The sequence below is a fragment of the Myotis daubentonii genome, chromosome 7, assembly GCF_963259705.1.
Source record: "Myotis daubentonii chromosome 7, mMyoDau2.1, whole genome shotgun sequence".
Classification (NCBI taxonomy): Eukaryota; Metazoa; Chordata; class Mammalia; order Chiroptera; family Vespertilionidae; genus Myotis; species Myotis daubentonii.
Window position 1 is genome coordinate 62,694,516 of NC_081846.1, and position 18,579 is coordinate 62,713,094.

Sequence of the window (18,579 nt, forward strand, 5' to 3'; positions counted from 1 at the left end):
TTCTTTCCCTTCCGCTCTCTCTAAAACCAATATATTGAAATTTAAAAAAAAAACACCTCAATCCTCAGAAAAAATAACTAAAGTGAAAAGATAGAAAGTAAACACTGAGTATTTTTTTGCATATGACCATAAAAATGCTACAGCAAAAGCAATACATTCATGAACATCATAAAACTGTGTTAATATATGTTCAGCCAGCTTGATGACTTAGTGACTGGTAAATATGAAAGCTGTATTTTGAAAACAGAAGCAATGTCCTAATATCCTTTGACATTTGACTTATGGAAGTGATATGAACAGTTAACCTAGTAACCACACAGAATCTGTTTTAACCCAGTGTGAAGACCCCATATAGTTTTATGCTCTCAGTCAGACTTGGAGAAAATAAGAATGTATGAGTGGTCTCTCAGACATAGCTTAGATTGACAGCTGTGAGGAGGGCACCTCATAACTTGCAAGGCCTTGGCAAACGGCCTGGTCAGCCTATTTTTAGGCTGGTAAACTAGCTCTGAGGAATGTAGAGAGACAGATGTTCAGCTGATGAATAGATCCCTGTTAAATTCCTTTTTAAAAATTAGTCCAAATCAGGCCACTTTCTCCTGGGATACTGCTGCTTTTAAATAAATACTTTTCTTTGCCCTCTGTGGAGTTGGGTCTCAGTTTGGTCTTAAATATTTACGTACAGTAAAATTTCACTAATAGGAATACCATGGATCTGAGATTTCGCTTAGGGCTAAGCAGAAATTAACTTCAGAACTGTTCATAAAGAGAATGGCCTACTGAAAGGGTTAACATTGTAAATAAAATCAGGGGAGCAAAGACCATTAATCTTTTTTGGAAGAAAAAGAACAAGCTGTTTTCAAATAGTCTTTAGAAAGAAAAATAAATCTATTTTAAATTTTTATTTAAAGCATATTTTAAAAGATATCTTACTAAGACAACATTCTTTTACCTTATTGAGTATGCACTGTGGTATTTGAAAGTGATTTTTATAATCACTTTCAAACTCCCCTATGATGAGTCTCTTGACTAAATTAGGCTGCAAAGGGGAAGGCCATACCTTCCTCGGCGGTTCTCAAGCTCCAGCCTCCTCTCTTGTAGCGAAAATCTTCCCAGACCTGGGAGTACTCAGGAATGGATTGTGAGAGAGCCGAATCCACCCGGACCCATTGGGCTCTGGGTGGGAGGGAATGACAAACTTTGATTCATGAAGGGCGAGAAGGGGGAAGGACTCTGGATAAGGTAGTCTTCCACTCTAGCTCTGCATCTTGTTTTAATATGTTTAAAAACATCAGACATGTATCTCTTACTGTGAGAATTAATCTCCTACTCAATTTTGCTTAACAAACTACATATGTGATTCTTAGTTCTAAATAATAGCCCACTTTTGGACCTCATTAAGAATCTTTGCTGCCTTCTCAACCTCACATTTTAGTACAAAGTTCTCTATATCTCAGTTTGGGGATGCATCGGGCCCAACTGCTCCCTACCCCTAACCCTAGAGTTTTCTGCCTTTGACAGCAGGCAGAGGAATGGCAGTACCTCTGCAATAGGAGATCTTAACCTCTGGTGTGTGTACATCAAAGTATCTCTGAGGTTGTAAGTATTTATGGGCATTTTATAGTTTTCTCAAATTCCTGATAAGGTCTTTTCTCCAAAAAGCTTAGAAATGTTTCTGTAGGCTGTCTTAACAAATTGAAGAATCAGTTTTTATTGACTTCAGTTCTTTAAAGCTTCAAAAGGGGAGGGGAGGCAAACTAATCAGCAGTATAAAGCAAATTCTATCTCAGCAAAACTTCCCATTGAAGAATACACACACACACACACACACACACACACACACTTTTCTTCAGAGTTTCTTACTCTCTGTTATGTTACAATTATTATACACCTTACATTTGTTTATCACTATAGAGTTTATAAACCATTTTTAGTGTATGTGTGATATTATTTAAAATCCCCAACAATCCTCTATATACATATTATTGTCAGCATATATGGTTAAGAAAACTAAAGCTTAGAGAGACTAAGTTACACCTTTGGAAATGATGGAGTCAAGTCGTGGGCCCAGAGCTTCTGAATTCAGGCCCAGGGCTCTTAAATGTATAGCTATTAAAACCACTTGGTTATTACTTTGCATATTAACCTTTTGAGAAGGAAGGACATAGGGCATTTGAGAGAGGGGTGGAATTCCTTTAACTCAAATTCACTGTCTTTACACATCAGTTACCCTTAGTACTTGTTCTGCTAAATGTATACGGGAAAACCACTTTCTTTTTCCTTGAAGGGTGTGATGGGGGAGGGGGAGGTTAGGCATACAAACACTTTGAAACACATTGGTTATGTCTGTTAACACATTCTGTGAGCCAAGGAGGGGAAACTGCTCTAACGCAGCTCTGACTCCGGCTCATGCGCCCAGGTTTGGGATTGGCTAGGCTAATTCAAATAACACTCAAGCCAAGGCCGTTCAAAACCACATACCATGGACTCAGTTCAATTTAGTGCAGTTGAACAGACATTTATAAGGTAACGTCTGCATGCTGCATTTGTATTAGATTCTGAGGATGCAAAATGAAGAAGACATAACTCCTCTCTCCAAGGCTTTCACAGCCTAGGACGCTGGTGCTATGGTGTTTGGGACCTATGAAGAGATCCCAGCTTAATTTTTTAATTACTTTCCAGTTCTCACTAAAATTTCTTCAAGTCTAAATGAGGAAGTCTTATTCATTGGCCTGCAAGCCACATTTTGTTTTGGTATTGCTTTCTGTATAACTAGAGGTTCTGTTAAAGCTCACAAAGTAACGGCTAAGTTCATTTGGCTTGGAAAGCTGGGGTTGAGTGGTTTTATTATAACAATTAATTACAAATGGACGACACTTCTGTCTCTCTCCTCCCTCAAACATCAGGGAACATCTGTGAGTTCTGAAATGAACTAAGTCCCCAAACTCAGTGAGAGGAGGAGGAATTAGTACCTCTATCTCCCTCATTCAGCTTTCTTGTTGGGAAAATTGACACTGTATTGGAGGATTTGAAGACATCTATTCAAGGACCCACAAAAGATCTAATCAAGATATATGTATATATATTTAAATATATTTTATTGGTTTTTTACAGAGAGGAAGGGAGAGGAAAAGAGAGCCAGAAATATTGATGAGAGAGAAACATCGATCAGCTGCCCCCCGCACCTCCCCCCACTGGGGATATGCCCGGAACCAAGGCACATGCCCCTGACCGGAATCGAACCTGGGACCCCCCAGTCCACAGGCCGACGCTCTATCCACTGAGCCAAACCAGCCAGGGCAAGATATTTTTGAAAGCTAACCATTACCACTTGATTTGCACTCTTATTTGTTAAATCCTGGATTTTGCTTGTCTTCTTTTCTGCTAGCTAAAATACAAACAAGACTATGAAAATAAAGTCAAAGGCAAATGGAGTGAGACACCTTGCTTTGAAATTGCAGCCGCCAGGACAAATGCTGATAACTTCAGCACAGTAAGTAGAAAGGATGGCTGGATAGCCCTCGTCAGAGAGGGGACCCTCCCTTTATGATTTCTAGCCACCTGCTGCACCCGAAGTGGTACTGGAAGACCTATGTCCCGGCACCTCTTCTTGGGGACAAGGCTTGTGTAGAGTTCCTGTTAAGAAAAGAAATACCGCAATCTTTCCTTTTCTTTTTTTGAGAAATATTTTTTTGATCAGATACCATTATTCTTGCTTCAATTCTCATAGGAACAATATGGGTTCAAGGTGAGTACTGGTGAAAGGGGCCCTTTTAAATGTATTCTTTGCTGGGAACCTAAACAGTACATTTATGGAACTGATTGGTTTCTTCCCAGATTGTCCTCACTGGGAAACAGAAGTCCTCTTAAGGTCTTTGCCCCCAGCCTTTGAGAGCCTCTTCTTGGAGTCTGTCTTTCACCTATTGTAAGGGCTCCAAACCTCTGTTAAGTTGCTAATTGTTTTGGTGATGGCACCACGTTCTGTAATGGTAATGGAACATGTGTAAACCAAGAGGGGCATGGCGTTGGGTATCTTCTCTAAATGGCCTCTGCCTCCCCACGTAAAAGCCTTAAACAGTTTTTCCCCAGAGTTCTTCAGTATGGTTCATGTCTTACAGAGGAAATATCACGAAAGCTTTGAGAACATGAAAGACCAGATCTACTTCATGCAGACGGAAACACCGGAGTACAAAGTGAATAAACAAGCCGGGGTGGCAGCTAGCAAGGTACGAGGAAATTCTCTCATGTATCTTGATCATCTCAGTGTGGGTGAACTTCTTATAACTCTTGTTTTTCTATGTAATACAAAAAAAGGGTTCTTAAGGGACAAAAAGTACTTTGGGATTGTAATAGGGCTACCAAATTAAAAAAAATTTTTTTTTGCTGTGTATGAGCATTAACAATAAACAGTTACCGTTCTCAAATCTCATCTAGTAGAGGACTTTTGATACCAAGAAGTAGAAACGCTATAATCTCAGACATAACACAGAAGAGGGGTCTTAAGACCCCTTCAGGAAAAGGCAGTTGGCAGTCTCACATGAATATAGAGCCTTCCACACTCACCACTACCATTATTTTTCTTACATTCCAATGAACTGGTGGAAATCTAGTCATAGACAATATACATGAATCCATGGATAGGCTCAGACATGCAATGGAGTGACTTTGGTAAATCATCAGACGCCTTGGAATTCTAGAGCAGATTGGACACTAGAAAGAGCATAAACTGCAAAGCCAAACAGACTTGATTCTAACCCTGGCTTTGGCTCTGCTGGAGGAGTGAGAGAAGAAAGATCACATAATGTAAGAGGCTGTTTCAGTATCCAGGTGCAAAACAGTGAGGTTTTCACCCAGTTGGTGTGGCTTAGTGGTTGAGCATTAACCCATGCACCAGTCAGGGCACATGCCTGATTGCAGGCTCGATCCCAGGTAAGGAGTCTGCAGGAGGCAGTTAATCGATACTGATGTTTCTCTCTAATCAATGTTTCTATCTCTCCCTCACCCTTCCTCTCCTTCTAAAATCAATTAGAACATATTTAAAAAACAAACAAACAAACAAACAAAAATACAGTGAGGTTTTCAACCAGGTAGGTAGTAGGACAAGTGATGAGAAGTATTTTGCAAGTTGAGCTGACTCGATTTGATATTGGGTTGGATGTGCAGTATGAGAGAAAAGTTTGGCCTAAACAACTAGATGGATGGGGTTTCTTTGTATCCAGATAAGAACAACTGTGAAAGCAGTGAATATATATATATAATTTTTTCAAGAGAGACATGAGCTCAATTTCAAACATGTAAGAGATGCATTTTAGACATCCAAGTGGAAATGTCAAGTGGGCAGTTGATTACATGAGTCCGAAGTTTCAGGGCAGCTGTCTGGAAAGGTTGTATAAAGTTGGGAGTTATCAGCATATGGATAGTATTTAATGTCATAACGTGGAGGCCATCAAAGGAATGAGTGGGAAATGTCTAAGACTGAACTCTGGAGTGTTCCATGTGAAAACGTCAGCAAGATGAGGTAGGAGCAAAGTCCAGAGAGTGATTTCTTGGGAAGCAAATGGAGGGAGAAGGCAGGGATCAACTGTATCACATGTTTCTGAGATGGATTTATTAGGGAATAGTCCCTGGTGAATTTAATGAGAGCAATTGAGTTGAGTGAATGAGAAGAGAGAAATAGAAAAATAGGAATATACTCAACTCTTTCAAAGTATTTGCTGAAAAGAAAAGAAGAAAATGAATGAATGTATGAAGTGGGGACTCCCCCCCCCAAGAAATACATAACTCTATGAGACAGAGAGAGGTTGTCTTCCGTCCCTGGTGAGCCCCCTGTGTGGTCTGTAGGGGGCAGGGCATCTGGTTTTCAGTTGTGTATCTCCTGCCTTTGGATACCAAGCTGATTGCATTTGTTTCCTGGGGTTCTTAAATGTTGATAGATTATCTGGGATTCTTTGAGCTCGTCTATATTCCAGTTATACTGGCTGAACAGATGACTGGCCCTAGGGATTATGGTCAGAACTGGGACCATTTTCTCCTTCTCCTCTTTGGGACATGTTCCTGACAGGGGCCTGTGAGCCCTCATGTAAGGCCTCTGCTAAAGCCGGAGTGAAAGGTGCAAAGAAGGACAGAGAGAAAAGCTGAAGTTGCCACCATTTGTCCCAACCCCAGCCCCTTCCTCCTCTCCTGCGTGTACATTAAGTACACGCTCGCTCACACGCATCGCCACAGATGAGACATAAAAGAGCAGGTTCATGGTGCTTTCTTTCTTTAAAAATGTGTTGGTGGATAGGCAGCTGGACGTTAAGAGCTGAATGAGGGTTTTGGAGCAGCAGGCACCTGGGATATGTGCTGTCATTATTTGTGTATCTTTCTCTCCCCCATTATTTATGTATCTCTCTACCTCTATCTTTTAGGGCAGGGACCATGTGTTATTTTTCTTGTATGTGTCCCAGAGCCTGGCATGTAAATTGATAAGGGAAATATCATAATGGAGATTTTTGAATGAATCAATGAGTGGGAAGAAAAGATATCTTGGAAATGTATGCAGTTTCTCTGTTCCTTTTATGAGTTTCTATGAGTATTTTGTTTATAAAATGTCAAGCTGCCATTTTTTCTAGAGAGAAAATTGATTTGTGGAACTATGTCATAATATTCATAATAGAGAGGAGAGCAAAAATAACCTGTAGAGTTTATCACTTTGTTTCACTCCCACAGGTAAAATACAAAGAAAACTATGAAAAGGACAAAGGGAAAGCAGATTATAATGTACTTCCTGCTTCAGAGAACCCACTGCTGAGGCAGATGATGGCAGCAGGAAATACGCTAAGTGATGTAAGTATATTCTTATCAAAAAGTGTGTGTGTGTGTGTTTAACCTTAGTTGAAAGAGACAAACTCTCTCTTTTTCTATTGTGACTAAATGCAAATATAACCTTGAAAATGCTTTAAGGCCCTGGTGCAGCAGTTCCCCTGGACCCATCTAACCACAGGAAGGCCTTGCTGCCTCTGAGCATGACGTGTCAATCTGTGGGGGTGGGGACTGTGGATCAAGCTCATGGGCAGGGAAATCCTCACTTGCTTCTCGGCTGCAGGTGCCTGAGCCTCCCTGACTAGAGTCCATAGTAGGAAGACGTGCTGTGTGCTTTTTGCCAGAGGCAGAGGAGATTTTGAAAGGGGAGGAGAGAGGGAGAGAGAGAGATGACGCAGCTCTGTGCCCTGCCTGTGGGCTCCTCAGGCCGGCTGCTGGGAGAAGGAGGAAAATGCCCCCAGTTGTACAGCTGCTCCCCCAGCTCTGCCATTGTCTCCTCAGATCTTGGGCACAGAAACCGTCACCTGCAGACAGCAGGACTTAGGAGACCGCTCCCTAAATCTTCACAGGAATGACTACTTGGGATTGTTAAAAGCTTTACTAATCCACTCGGATTAAAATGGATTAGATAAGTAAGAACTGGGCCTGGCATTAGCAGCCCCAGTCGACTTGACTATATATTTCAAGAGACTGAACACGTGATCAGTTGAGTTTTTCCCTTATAGTTGGGTTATATTAAGTTTTTCCAATGTTTGAGGATTATATGTGGCTCTCTGGGTGGGTTCATTATCTTTTCTTTGTCCCTTGGGTTGTCAGCACTGTGGAAATGAACACATGTGATTGAGAAGTGGGGTGAGTGAGTGACAGGGGAGAGAGTGTAGATGGATCTGTCCACGTAGCTCTGTGGGGAAATGAATGCACATCTCCTGCTTCCTACATAAAGGCCATCTTTATCAAACATATAAAAGCCAAGGTTTAAACCCACTCTGCTGATACAGGCAGGAATATCAAAATATTAAAAAAGAATAGCATCATTCACAATTGCAAAACCCGACAGGAAAAACGGACAGCCACCTGTGTCTCAGTTGTGCATCTGCACTCCGATCATTGCTTGTGGTCATTGTCACAGCGAAAGAGAAATCCCAGTGGGGAAGAGGCTTTAGTTGATTCATGATATGAGTTCTTATATAGACTTTATTTTTATGGTACAGTACACAGTTTTTCCTTGGTAGGAGGAGGAAGAGAGAGTGTGTATTTCTCAACATTTACTAAAGTCTCTCGTGAAGGTTTGCTTAAAAAAAATGAAAAATTTGCTGTTGCCCAGATACTCCTGTTCGCTGTGGCCCCTGTGGTGAGGGAAAGGTATGTGAGTTGGGAGACAGAGAACAGCAATTCAGAAATACGCAAGAATCTCTGTAACTGAGGGCTTGCTCTGAGGCAGCTTCTTGGTTTCTTAATTTTTTGAAGGACGTTAAAAACTTAGGCCTTGCCAAAACCGGTTTGGCTCAGTGGATAGAGCATCGGCTTGTGGACTGAGGGGTCCCAGGTTCGATTCCGGTCAAGGGCATGTACCTGGGTTGCGGGCACATCCCCAGTAGGAGGTGTGCAGGAGGCAGCTGATCGATGTTTCTCTCTCATCGATGTTTCTAACTCTCTATCTCTCTCCCTTCCTCTCTGTAAAAAATCAATAAAATATATTTTTAAAAAAAAACAAAAAAAACTTAGGCCTCACAATAATTTGCTAAGAGAAAAGGCTTATCACTCATGACACCCCCAGCATCTAATTGTCAGTTTTTAAGGCAGTTAATAGGCACTATTTTTCTTCTTCTTCTTTGGTTTAGTGTTGGAAAATACGAGTGCTATCATCAGCACGGGAGTGACAGGAATCTAATTTTTCTTCTTTACAGAAACGGTATAAGGAAAACTATGAAAAGACAAAGGCAAAGAGCATAAATTACTGCGAGACCCCCAAATTTCAGCTGGATGCAGTTCTGCAGAAATTCAGCAGTGATGTAAGCAATCCTACAACTACTCCTGTTAAAGAAAAGACCCATCATTTCACAAATAAGTAAATGAAATGCCTTGTTTTTCAGACTAAATATAAAGATTCCTACTTAAAGAATATTTTGGGGCATTATGTAGGCAGCTATGAAGACCCATATTACGCACACTGCATGAAAGTCACGGCTCAAAACAGTGATGTAAGTTCTAAGACAATTGCTTCACTTTCCAAATAACATGAGCATAATGGTTGCATCCTTATGTTGATTTATTTTCCTCATAGAAAAACTACAGAGCAGAATATGAAGAGGACAGAGGCAAAGGCTTCTTCCCCCAGACCATAACTCAGGAATATGAAACTATGAAGAAACTGGATCAGTGTAAGGATGTAAGTCTGTGGTGTGAACTGTGGACGTGACTGCCCTCCATGGCATCTCGTGGTCAAGATACGTTCAAAATTCTGACTTTTACAAATAAATGCAACCCAAAAAATTGAAAGAAAATTTACATTTTATAGTAGATATACTATTTTTTTTCTACCGTCCATACATTTCAAGAGCTAAGTTTAGCTGATTTTCCCAAAGAAGAGTTATTGGGCATCTGAAGATATGGGGGAGTTTCTTGTGCAGTGTAAAAGTGTCTCTCACAGACACCGCAGTCTAATTAGAAAAAAAAATAAGTGTTTTATTAACGAAAGGTATCTTTTCTTTTGGGCAGTGGAGTTCTGTTCACCCGTCCTATCGGCCAATGTGGTTTTGACAGGTGATATTGCTAAACCCTATTCCTTTCCTCGCCCACAGCACACCTACAAAGTCCATCCAGATAAGACAAAATTCACTCAAGTCACCGACTCGCCTGTTCAGCTGCAAGCCCAGATCAATGCCAAACAGCTGAGTGATGTAAGTTTCTCTACCCACCCAGGCAATGCAGTTATGAGGGACAATGTAGCATAGCTCTATACAGAAAACCCAGTAACTTGTCACAGTTACACAAAACGCTACGTAAGTTGTGTATTTGTGTAATCACCTAAAATATTTTTCCATTTAGTTGTCTTTTATTTTCTGCATCTTCTTGGGTGGATAATTCTAGTAAAATGGTTCTATAACGGAGACTGATGTAGCTCAATGCCCTGAAAGAGAACATGAGTTCTGAAGTCAAAACTGGACTCAAATTCCAGCTGTCTAGGCAAATCATTTAACTTCTCAGGCCTCATATTTCCTTTTTAAAACTTGTGGTTGTTTTGAAAATTAAGTGAAAGGAGATATGTGCATAGCCCACATCCTGGCCCAGAGCAGGTATTTAACACCTGGGATTTTTCTCCCTCAAATAAGTTTTTGGAAAATGGAGTATTTGTAATAAGTTTTATCATCTAAGTTTTGAGCATGAATTTCCAAACTTATGTTGAACTAAAAAATAAAAGTAACCTCAGACCAGATTGAAAGGCTTTCATTAGAGTATCAACAAACCATAATGTTTGCACAGGGACATAACCATACAGGGTAGGGCAAAAGGAGGTTTACAGTTGTGAGTATGCAAAATATTACTTATTAAGTATTGTATTATTTTCCACATAAACAGACCTATTTTGCCCCTCCCTGTCTTTGTAAGAAAAGATTTGAAAGGGCTGTCACTCTCAGAATCCACAGGGCCAATTGTGATCTATGGGAAGGGGACCTCCTTCCACTTGGGTCCTTCCGGGATAACAGATGTGACAACAGCAGTCATGCGTCCAGCACACGGTTGTCAATAATGCGAGGTGGCTTACCCTCCCTCCGAATTTCTCTTTTAATCTTAACAACTTTGTCAGGTGTTATTTAACAAAATGTATTTTACATTTTCTTTGATGAAAATTAATTTTTGTACTTAGGACAATTCTTCTTCCGAACTAATCCTCTCTCTCTCTCTCTCTCTCTCTCAGCTAAATTACAAAGCGAAACATGAAAGTGAAAAGTTCAAGTGCCATATACCTCCAGATACTCCCGCCTTTATCCAGCACAGAGTCAACGCTTATAACCTGAGTGATGTGAGTTCCTTGCCGCTATGCCATCGATATACTGACAACTTGTGCTTTTATTTTTTAACTGTTTCACTAAATAAATATAATACTAAAGATGGGATGAACAGTTAATGTTTGTATCCTGTTCTGTTCCTCTGCCAATGTAACTTTGACTTAACCTTATAAAATGTGTGTAGCAATCATGTCAGTAGCTTCATACACCTAGACTGTCCTAATAGATTTTAACCAGCCTTCAAAATGCCACCACTCATGTGTGTCTAATTGCAAAGTTAATGTTAGATCGGTTAGTCATATATTCATTTGTATTATACTATGTTTAATTTTCTTCCAGGGTTTGATTTTTTAAAAGATTGAGCATTATTTCATTTATTCCCCAAGCCCATAATGTTTCTAGTTTCACGTGAATAATCTCATTTCTACATGTAAGAGTACTGGCACTAAGGAAGATATAAGGTATTCAAAAGGCATAAGGCCAGGTATCCAGTGCTATCTTTTATTTCCAGACTTAATTCTATAGAAAAGTCAAATTACCCTTAGGGGTTTCCATTTCTTCAACAATCCTATAAATAAGTACTAGTATTACCCAGCATCAAAGAGTACTATAATAATTCATAAAATAACTTTGCAGAGGACTTTGAGATCAAATTAAAATGATGCTTTAATATCATAAAAAGTTAACTGTAAAATATTTGTGCCATCCTATAAAATATCCAGTGTTAGGAATTATATATTAGTATGATTACTAGAATTAAGTTAATTTGATAAAATGTTCTAATGGAGAGTAGGAAAGGTTAAACTTGTAGTTAGAAGCTTCAGCTTGAGGAGAAGTATCTAAAACATGCATGATTTTGTGGACAATGAAAACAGTCTCTTTATTTTATAGTAGTTAGAAGCTTCAGCTTGAGGAGAAGTATCTAAAACATGCATGATTTTGTGGACAATGAAAACAGTCTCTTTATTTTATAGTAGTTAGAAGCTTCAGCTTAAGGAGAAGTATCTAAAACATGCATGATTTTGTGGACAATGAAAACAGTCTCTTTATTTTATAGTAAGACAAAGTATTAGGGTACCTTTTAGTCTCCAAAGTGTGATAACATACAGATCCCTTTTGTCAATTCCTTTGCTGAAATTTTCCTGTCCAGAATGTCTACAAGCACGACTGGGAGAAGACCAAAGCTAAGAAATTTGACATTAAAGTGGATGCCATTCCCCTGCTGGCAGCCAAAGCCAACAGCAAGAATGCTAGCGAGGTGAGCATGGCCGGGGACCTGGGCTGGGGGACTCGGTGCTGTTCCCTGATGAGTGGGAGCTGCATGTGTGCTGTCTTTGCAGGTGATGTACAAGAAAGACTATGAGAAAAACAGGGGCAAAATGATCGGAGCCCTCAGCGTTAATGACGACCCCAAGATGCTGCACTCTCTGAAGACGGCCAAAATGCAGAGTGATGTGAGTGCTTGTGTCAGTCCCCCTGATTTTCAGCTGTGGCTGCACTTGCTGTTTAATGTAACCTTGGCTGTGACGTGAGCCTAGGTAAAATCTCAGATTCAGGATGACAAGTCAAACATGAAAGCCCTGTGGTAGAGGGTGACTAACTTCCTCATTTTTATGATGTCTCTGTACTTGGAGACATCAGTGGATATTGTAAAGGTTCCCCCATCATCTCCTTACTGCCTTCTGTTTTATCAGGGGGAAATTTTTACCAGCAGTATCATTTTCTGTATTGCTTTTCCTAGAAATGGGCTTAGTATCTCAGGATGTATGAACATGTATTCATTCCATGCCATGACCCGACGAAAGGCACTTAACAAAAATACATGGAGAAAAATAAAAGGCAGCCTTGGCTGGGTGGCTCAGTTGGTTGGAGCATCGTCCCATACACCAGAGGTTGTGGGTTCGATCTCTGGTTGGGGCACATAGAGAGACAACTGATTGATGTTTCCCTCAAGTGGATGTTTTTCTCCCTCTCCCTTCCTCTCTCTAAATATCAATAAACATATCCTCAGGATAAGGACAAGTAAATAAATAAAAGGCAAAAAGTGAGAAATCAGGCTAAAGACAAAGTAGGAATAGCTAGATGAAGCATAACTTCAAAAGCAAATTATTTTAAGAATTTTACAAAATACTGATCTTATTTTACTTTTTTCTGATCTTATTTTAAAGCCGTTAGAATACTTATTATATATAAAAGAAAACTATTTACAAAATTGCTTTTCTAATTCATACAAAAAATAAATACTTCCTATTCTGTATCATTTACACATAGTTCTGTATTTAGTAAGTATGGTTTTTTTTCATTTCTATATGGGAGAATTACAAGAGAATATGAAGAAATATATGACACATACAATAAAATAGAAACCCCATCCTTTCATGTATTATTGCTATAAAGTAAAATATCAGGCCTTAATGATAAAAGGTAACTTACAGAGGTTTTCATCAAGTGCTGAACTAAATACTTTCTTAAGACTGTGCCTACTCCTAGCCAGTTTGGCTCAGTGGATAGAGCATTGGCCTGCAGGTTCGATTCTGGTCAAGGGCAGCCGATCAATGATTGTCTCTCATCATTGATGGTTCTCTCTCTCCCTTTCCCCTTCTCTCTCTTAAATCAATAAAAATATATATTAAAAAAAGACTGTGCCTAAGTATCTAAGGCTCACCTTACACCTTTTACCTCATTTTTCCAACTCTTAAAAAAGTAATTGTCCTTCACACACTCAAGAGGAAAGAATTGTTTCAAGACCAAAAGCTGCTTAGACAGCAGTACTTGTGTGCTCTGATTTATTCCAGCTGAGAAATGTTAGTAGAAGTAAAGCAAACATATTTATCCTTATCAGCAGACTAGATTACACAAGACATGAGCCTCTCCCATGCTCATCCTGCTTTTTTTGCTTTGTGGAAAATTGATGCTGAAAAAATACAAAATTTTCTCTTTCGGTTAAAGCACAGCAATGATGTGAATGAATGGCTTTTACATCATCAGAGTTTTCCCCTTTGTTTGATTTTCTTCTTCCTTTGACAGAGATTGTACAAGGAAAACTATGAGAAGACAAAGGCAAAGAGCATGAATTACTGTGAGACCCCTAAGTACCAACTTGATACTCTGCTGAAGACCTTCAGCGAGGTTCGAAAGGCCGTGCCCACCTCTGGGGTTGGGGGGAGGCTTTCCTCCTGTCTGACAAATAACTGTCCAATTGAGTTACTATTTCCTTTTTCAGGCTAAGTATAAAGATAAGTATGTACAGAATATTCTGGGACATTACATAGGCAGTTTTGAAGACCCATATCAATCACACTGCATGAAAGTTTCAGCACAAAACAGTGAGGTAAGTTTGAAGACAATTGGCCGTGCCTCACAGTGACACTGGGAGCAGTAGCAGTCACCATCCATTTTTGTTCTTTCTCGTTACAGAAAAATTACAAAGCAGAATATGAAGAAGATAAAGGGAAATGTTATTTCCCTCAGACAATCACACAAGAATATGAAGCAATCAAGAAGCTAGACCAGTGTAAAGACGTAAGTGCTGCTGTGAATTTCTGAAATTGGGTTTGGAATGCTTGTGCCATCTAGTGGTAAATTGAGCAAGAGTTTAAATGCTATTTGGAGGTATTAAATTTTGGCTTTTGTATGGAATTGGGGAACACAAAAGTTACTGTGAAGAAGCCTATTTGTTACAAAATGATTTCATGTTTCAGAAATCTTTGTTTCCATTAGGGTATATATGACCTCAAGGGAAACAGAGGACACGGAGATTTGTGAGCAATGGGTGTTCATCCATCCAACAGATTTGTGCCAAATGCTGTCCTCGGTGCTGACAAGGTTGGCTGCCTCTCATGGAGTGTGCATTTGTGTTGGAGATACAGACGATGAACAAAGAGCACAGAAAAAGAAAGATAAAGATATCAGGCATTAAGACAGCTAACGTAGAGTGAATGCAACAGAATGAAAATAGGATGCTGTGGGAGAGAGGGATTGCATGGACTTGTAGATTGGATAGTCAAGGAAGGTCTAAGGCAGCCATGCCAAGATCAAGGTAAGAGCAGCAATGAGAACAACCCAAGGAGAGAACAAGCTTGGCATTAAAGGATTGAAGGGATGAGGTGGTTGAAGTATAGTGAGTAGTAAGAGATGAATGGTAGGAGATGAAGGAAGAGTGGTTTCTGTAGGGTAGGGCTTATAAGCCAAGAGACAGTTTAGAGTGAATATCAAGTCCAGTGGAGAGTCATGTAGGGCTTCAGCATGGGGAAGATGAATCTGGTTGCTAAACTGCAGGGAGACCAGTTTAGAAGCAACTTCAGGAAAAGAGAGAGAGAGAGAGAGAGAGAGAGAGAGAGAGAGAGAGAGAGAGAGAGAGAGAGAGAGAGAGAGAGAAAGAACATATCAACCAAATTTTCAGGAAGTAAACTATTTTTGGCTGGAAACTTTTTCTATGTTTATATATGTTTTATATGTGTATGTATACAAACAAGAATATAAAAATACATCATGAAATTTCATTAAAGAACATCTTTTCTAGCATGCCTACAAACTTCATCCAGATAAGACCAAGTTCACAGCCGTCACTGATACTCCTGTACTGCTGCAAGCCCAGCTCAACACGAAGCAGCTTAGCGATGTAAGTGCCTTGATTGATACGCATGTGGGTGGCCCAGAATGCCTTGATTGTTTGAACTGTAAGCATTTACATGCTTAATCTTCATGCATGTAGTCATCACCCCAACGATGTCATTTTTCAAGATTTCTTTAAAATCTTGGAATGAAGTGGCCGAAGCGTACTGGGGAGGAGGACAATAAGTAGTAGAGGTGAAATGGTAGGAGATAAAGGAGGGGGTGGTTTCTGTAGAAATAAGTAACGGCTACATTGAATTGCAGCCTCAGGAAAAAATGATGTTAGACAATAATTAAAATAGCTAGTAATTTTATCCAATAACTCATTAATTTTTAGTGGGAATTTGCTCATCAGGATTATACCAAAAACAATGCATACTAAAAATAATGCATACTAAAATTCCATGGTAACTTAAATAAACAACAGAAGCATTCACTTGAGTAGCTAACAAGGCAAGCATTTCCCATTCTTAAGTTGCCCAACAAAGACTTTACAATGAGAAAAAGAGCACAGAAATGAGAAATATATCAGACAATAATTTTTTTTAAAAAAAGAATATAGGATGGAGTTGCAGGATTAAAATAGGATGACAGAAGGTAGAGTGACTGGTTGGACACTTTAAATTGGGTGGTCAGGGAAAATCTATGGCACAATGGTCTGCCCTACTAAGATCGGGGGCCGGGGGGGGAAGCTGCCGTTTTTCTCAAAGCATTCATAGTCATGTGGGTTGCCCAGTGCCCCTGTTCAAATGCAGATTCTGAGTCAGTAGGTCTGACTCTCTGATAAGCTCTAGGTGATGCCGATCCTGCTGATTGATAGACCCAACCGAGCAGCCAGGTGCTAGCACAGCTAAATGCTGAGGAGCAGCACAGCCTTCTCAAGACAGTAAATTAAAACATACAGATTGCCCTTCTATGAAACGTGTTTTAATGACATGAATTTGCTCATGTGCCATGGGTAAAGAAGGGAATGGCATCATTATAACCGAGAAGTCATATTGGTTCATATGCAATGCTTCCTAGCATATTAATATTTTGTGCCCCAGAAAGAACAGCTAATCATTAACACCACTGACCCCACTGAACTTGACAAGGTGGAATACGGTGCTGTGCGCAGTGCCCAGTCCCCACCCACTCTTCTCCTTGGCCTGGTTAGGCCAAGGGCTCTACTTTGAAGATGCTTGTTGCACAGTCCTTCTCAATCTTGTCCATTTGCCTTCACCTGCACAAGTCATCAGCCCTGTTTGCTCTTTATGTTCCCTTCCTTCCACCTAATGTAACATTTAAAATTTTAAATAAAGTTCTATACAGTATTTTGTATTTTTAATAAGAATTTACCTATCTTTTTAACTCTGCTAGCATGTTATTTAGAATCATTATTGTTGTTAGTGTTCTTACACAATTTCATAGATTCAGGGTGTTTCTGCCTTCAAGGTACAGCCTAGAAGTTTAGACCAGACAATAAGTTTGCCACGTACATATTGGATTTACAAAATGACAACCCAAAGTTTGGTTATACCACAAGCCCAGAAAGAGGGACCGAGCACCTGGGCTCTGGGCTGCACTTCAATGGGATTGGCTCTTTCTTTGAGGCATTCAAAACCAAAAACAAAAACAAAAACAAAAACAAAACGGTAGAGATGACTTAGCGATACATATTCTTCCACATAAATTCAAGAAAGTGCCTATCCTGAACTGTTTGACCACTCCTTACTGTGTTTCAGCTGAATTACAAAGCAAAACATGAAGGCGAGAAGTTCAAGTGCAATGTGCCAGCAGATGCTCCACAGTTCATCCAGCACAGAGTCAACGCCTATAACCTGAGTGATGTGAGTACCAAAGCCACAGAGGCCTATGTTTATATGCACACGAAAAGAGGCAATGCCGTCGGTGTTCAAAAAGGCCGGGTTAAGAGCTATGCAAATAAACAACTATGAGGTTGATATCAGAGTGTAAGCAGAGTTTTTTTTAAGACCTAAGTACCCTTAAAGACCTTACTTAGTTATCAGATTTCATTTTCCACAGTCTCTGTTACTGTCAGAAACATTCTCTGTTACCCATCTGCTAATCCCTAGAGTTTTACAAGATCTCTCCCATGTGAATGTCATATTTCACCTCCTAGTGGTTTCTCTTTTATATTATCCTTTATACACCGGGACAGCAGAGTCTTTAGAAAGTTCACAGAACATTAGAACAAGGATGTGATACTTGTTTGGTAGTTGTGGGATAAAGCTGGATGATAGGTAAATCAGTAGTATACTACCATTTGGTAAATATATTATATATAGGGAAATAAATCCACAGATGCACAGTTTCAATGTTTTTATTTTTATTTTTACTGGGTGAATCTGTGTTAGATGTTTTTTTTTACAATTCCTTTTGCTGAAATTTTCCTGTCCAGAATGTCTATAAGCACGACTGGGAGAAGACCAAAGCTAAGAAATTTGACATTAAAGTGGATGCCATTCCCCTGCTGGCAGCCAAAGCCAACAGCAAGAATGCTAGCGAGGTGAGCATGGCCGGGGACCTGGGCTGGGGGACTCGGTGCTGTTCCCTGATGAGTGGGAGCTGCATGTGTGCTGTCTTTGCAGGTGATGTACAAGAAAGACTATGAGAAAAACAGGGGCAAAATGATCGGAGCCCTCAGCATTAATGACGACCCCAAGATGCTGCACTCTCTGAAGACGGCCAAAATGCAGAGTGATGTGAGTGCTCTTGTCAGTCTGTCTCGCTTTCAAGATGGCATCCCTGTCAATATGCCCAAGGGCAGTAGGAAGTAAAAGGATTCTCTATCCATGGACCTCTCAGGTTCAAAACAACAAACTGCTGGGGAGAACTTTAGAAGTGGAATGATCTCCCAGATTCTTACACCTCTCATGATTGAGTAGGAAAATTATTGCTTTGTGCTTGATGTCCATTCACTTTGAAAAATGTATTAATATTTGATAGAATATTGGTTGTAATTCTTAACACCTCTTGGAAAACATCACTAGGTGTTCTCATATTTTCTTCTAATTGAAAAATAACCTTTGAAATCATGGTTTTAAAACTGTCTTTATTTTGGAAGAAAATCTTGAGCCAACAGATAAAAATCTTAGTGTAGCTATTATTGTTCTTTATTGATAATTTGGTAATTAGTATTGGCCTAGAA

General features: G+C 39.8%; 1 protein-coding gene across 36 annotated transcripts in view; it reads left to right on the top strand.

Annotated features, from left to right (window-relative positions):
* NEB (nebulin) overlaps positions 1-18,579 on the top strand; it is a 192,582-nt gene that overhangs the window by 18,144 nt on the left and 155,859 nt on the right. For 35 of the 36 annotated variants that reach the window (XM_059704463.1, XM_059704461.1, XM_059704470.1 and 32 more), the window contains exons 11-27: positions 3,389-3,493; positions 4,119-4,226; positions 6,712-6,828; positions 8,712-8,816; positions 8,898-9,005; positions 9,089-9,193; positions 9,606-9,704; positions 10,724-10,828; positions 11,965-12,072; positions 12,155-12,268; positions 13,842-13,943; positions 14,038-14,145; positions 14,232-14,336; positions 15,337-15,435; positions 17,153-17,257; positions 17,830-17,937; positions 18,020-18,133. In XM_059704463.1, coding sequence (XP_059560446.1) covers positions 3,389-3,493; positions 4,119-4,226; positions 6,712-6,828; positions 8,712-8,816; positions 8,898-9,005; positions 9,089-9,193; positions 9,606-9,704; positions 10,724-10,828; positions 11,965-12,072; positions 12,155-12,268; positions 13,842-13,943; positions 14,038-14,145; positions 14,232-14,336; positions 15,337-15,435; positions 17,153-17,257; positions 17,830-17,937; positions 18,020-18,133 — 1,815 coding nt within the window. The remainder of the gene's footprint in view (positions 1-3,388; positions 3,494-4,118; positions 4,227-6,711; positions 6,829-8,711; positions 8,817-8,897; positions 9,006-9,088; positions 9,194-9,605; positions 9,705-10,723; positions 10,829-11,964; positions 12,073-12,154; positions 12,269-13,841; positions 13,944-14,037; positions 14,146-14,231; positions 14,337-15,336; positions 15,436-17,152; positions 17,258-17,829; positions 17,938-18,019; positions 18,134-18,579) is intronic. The other variant, XM_059704494.1, reaches the window with a different exon arrangement.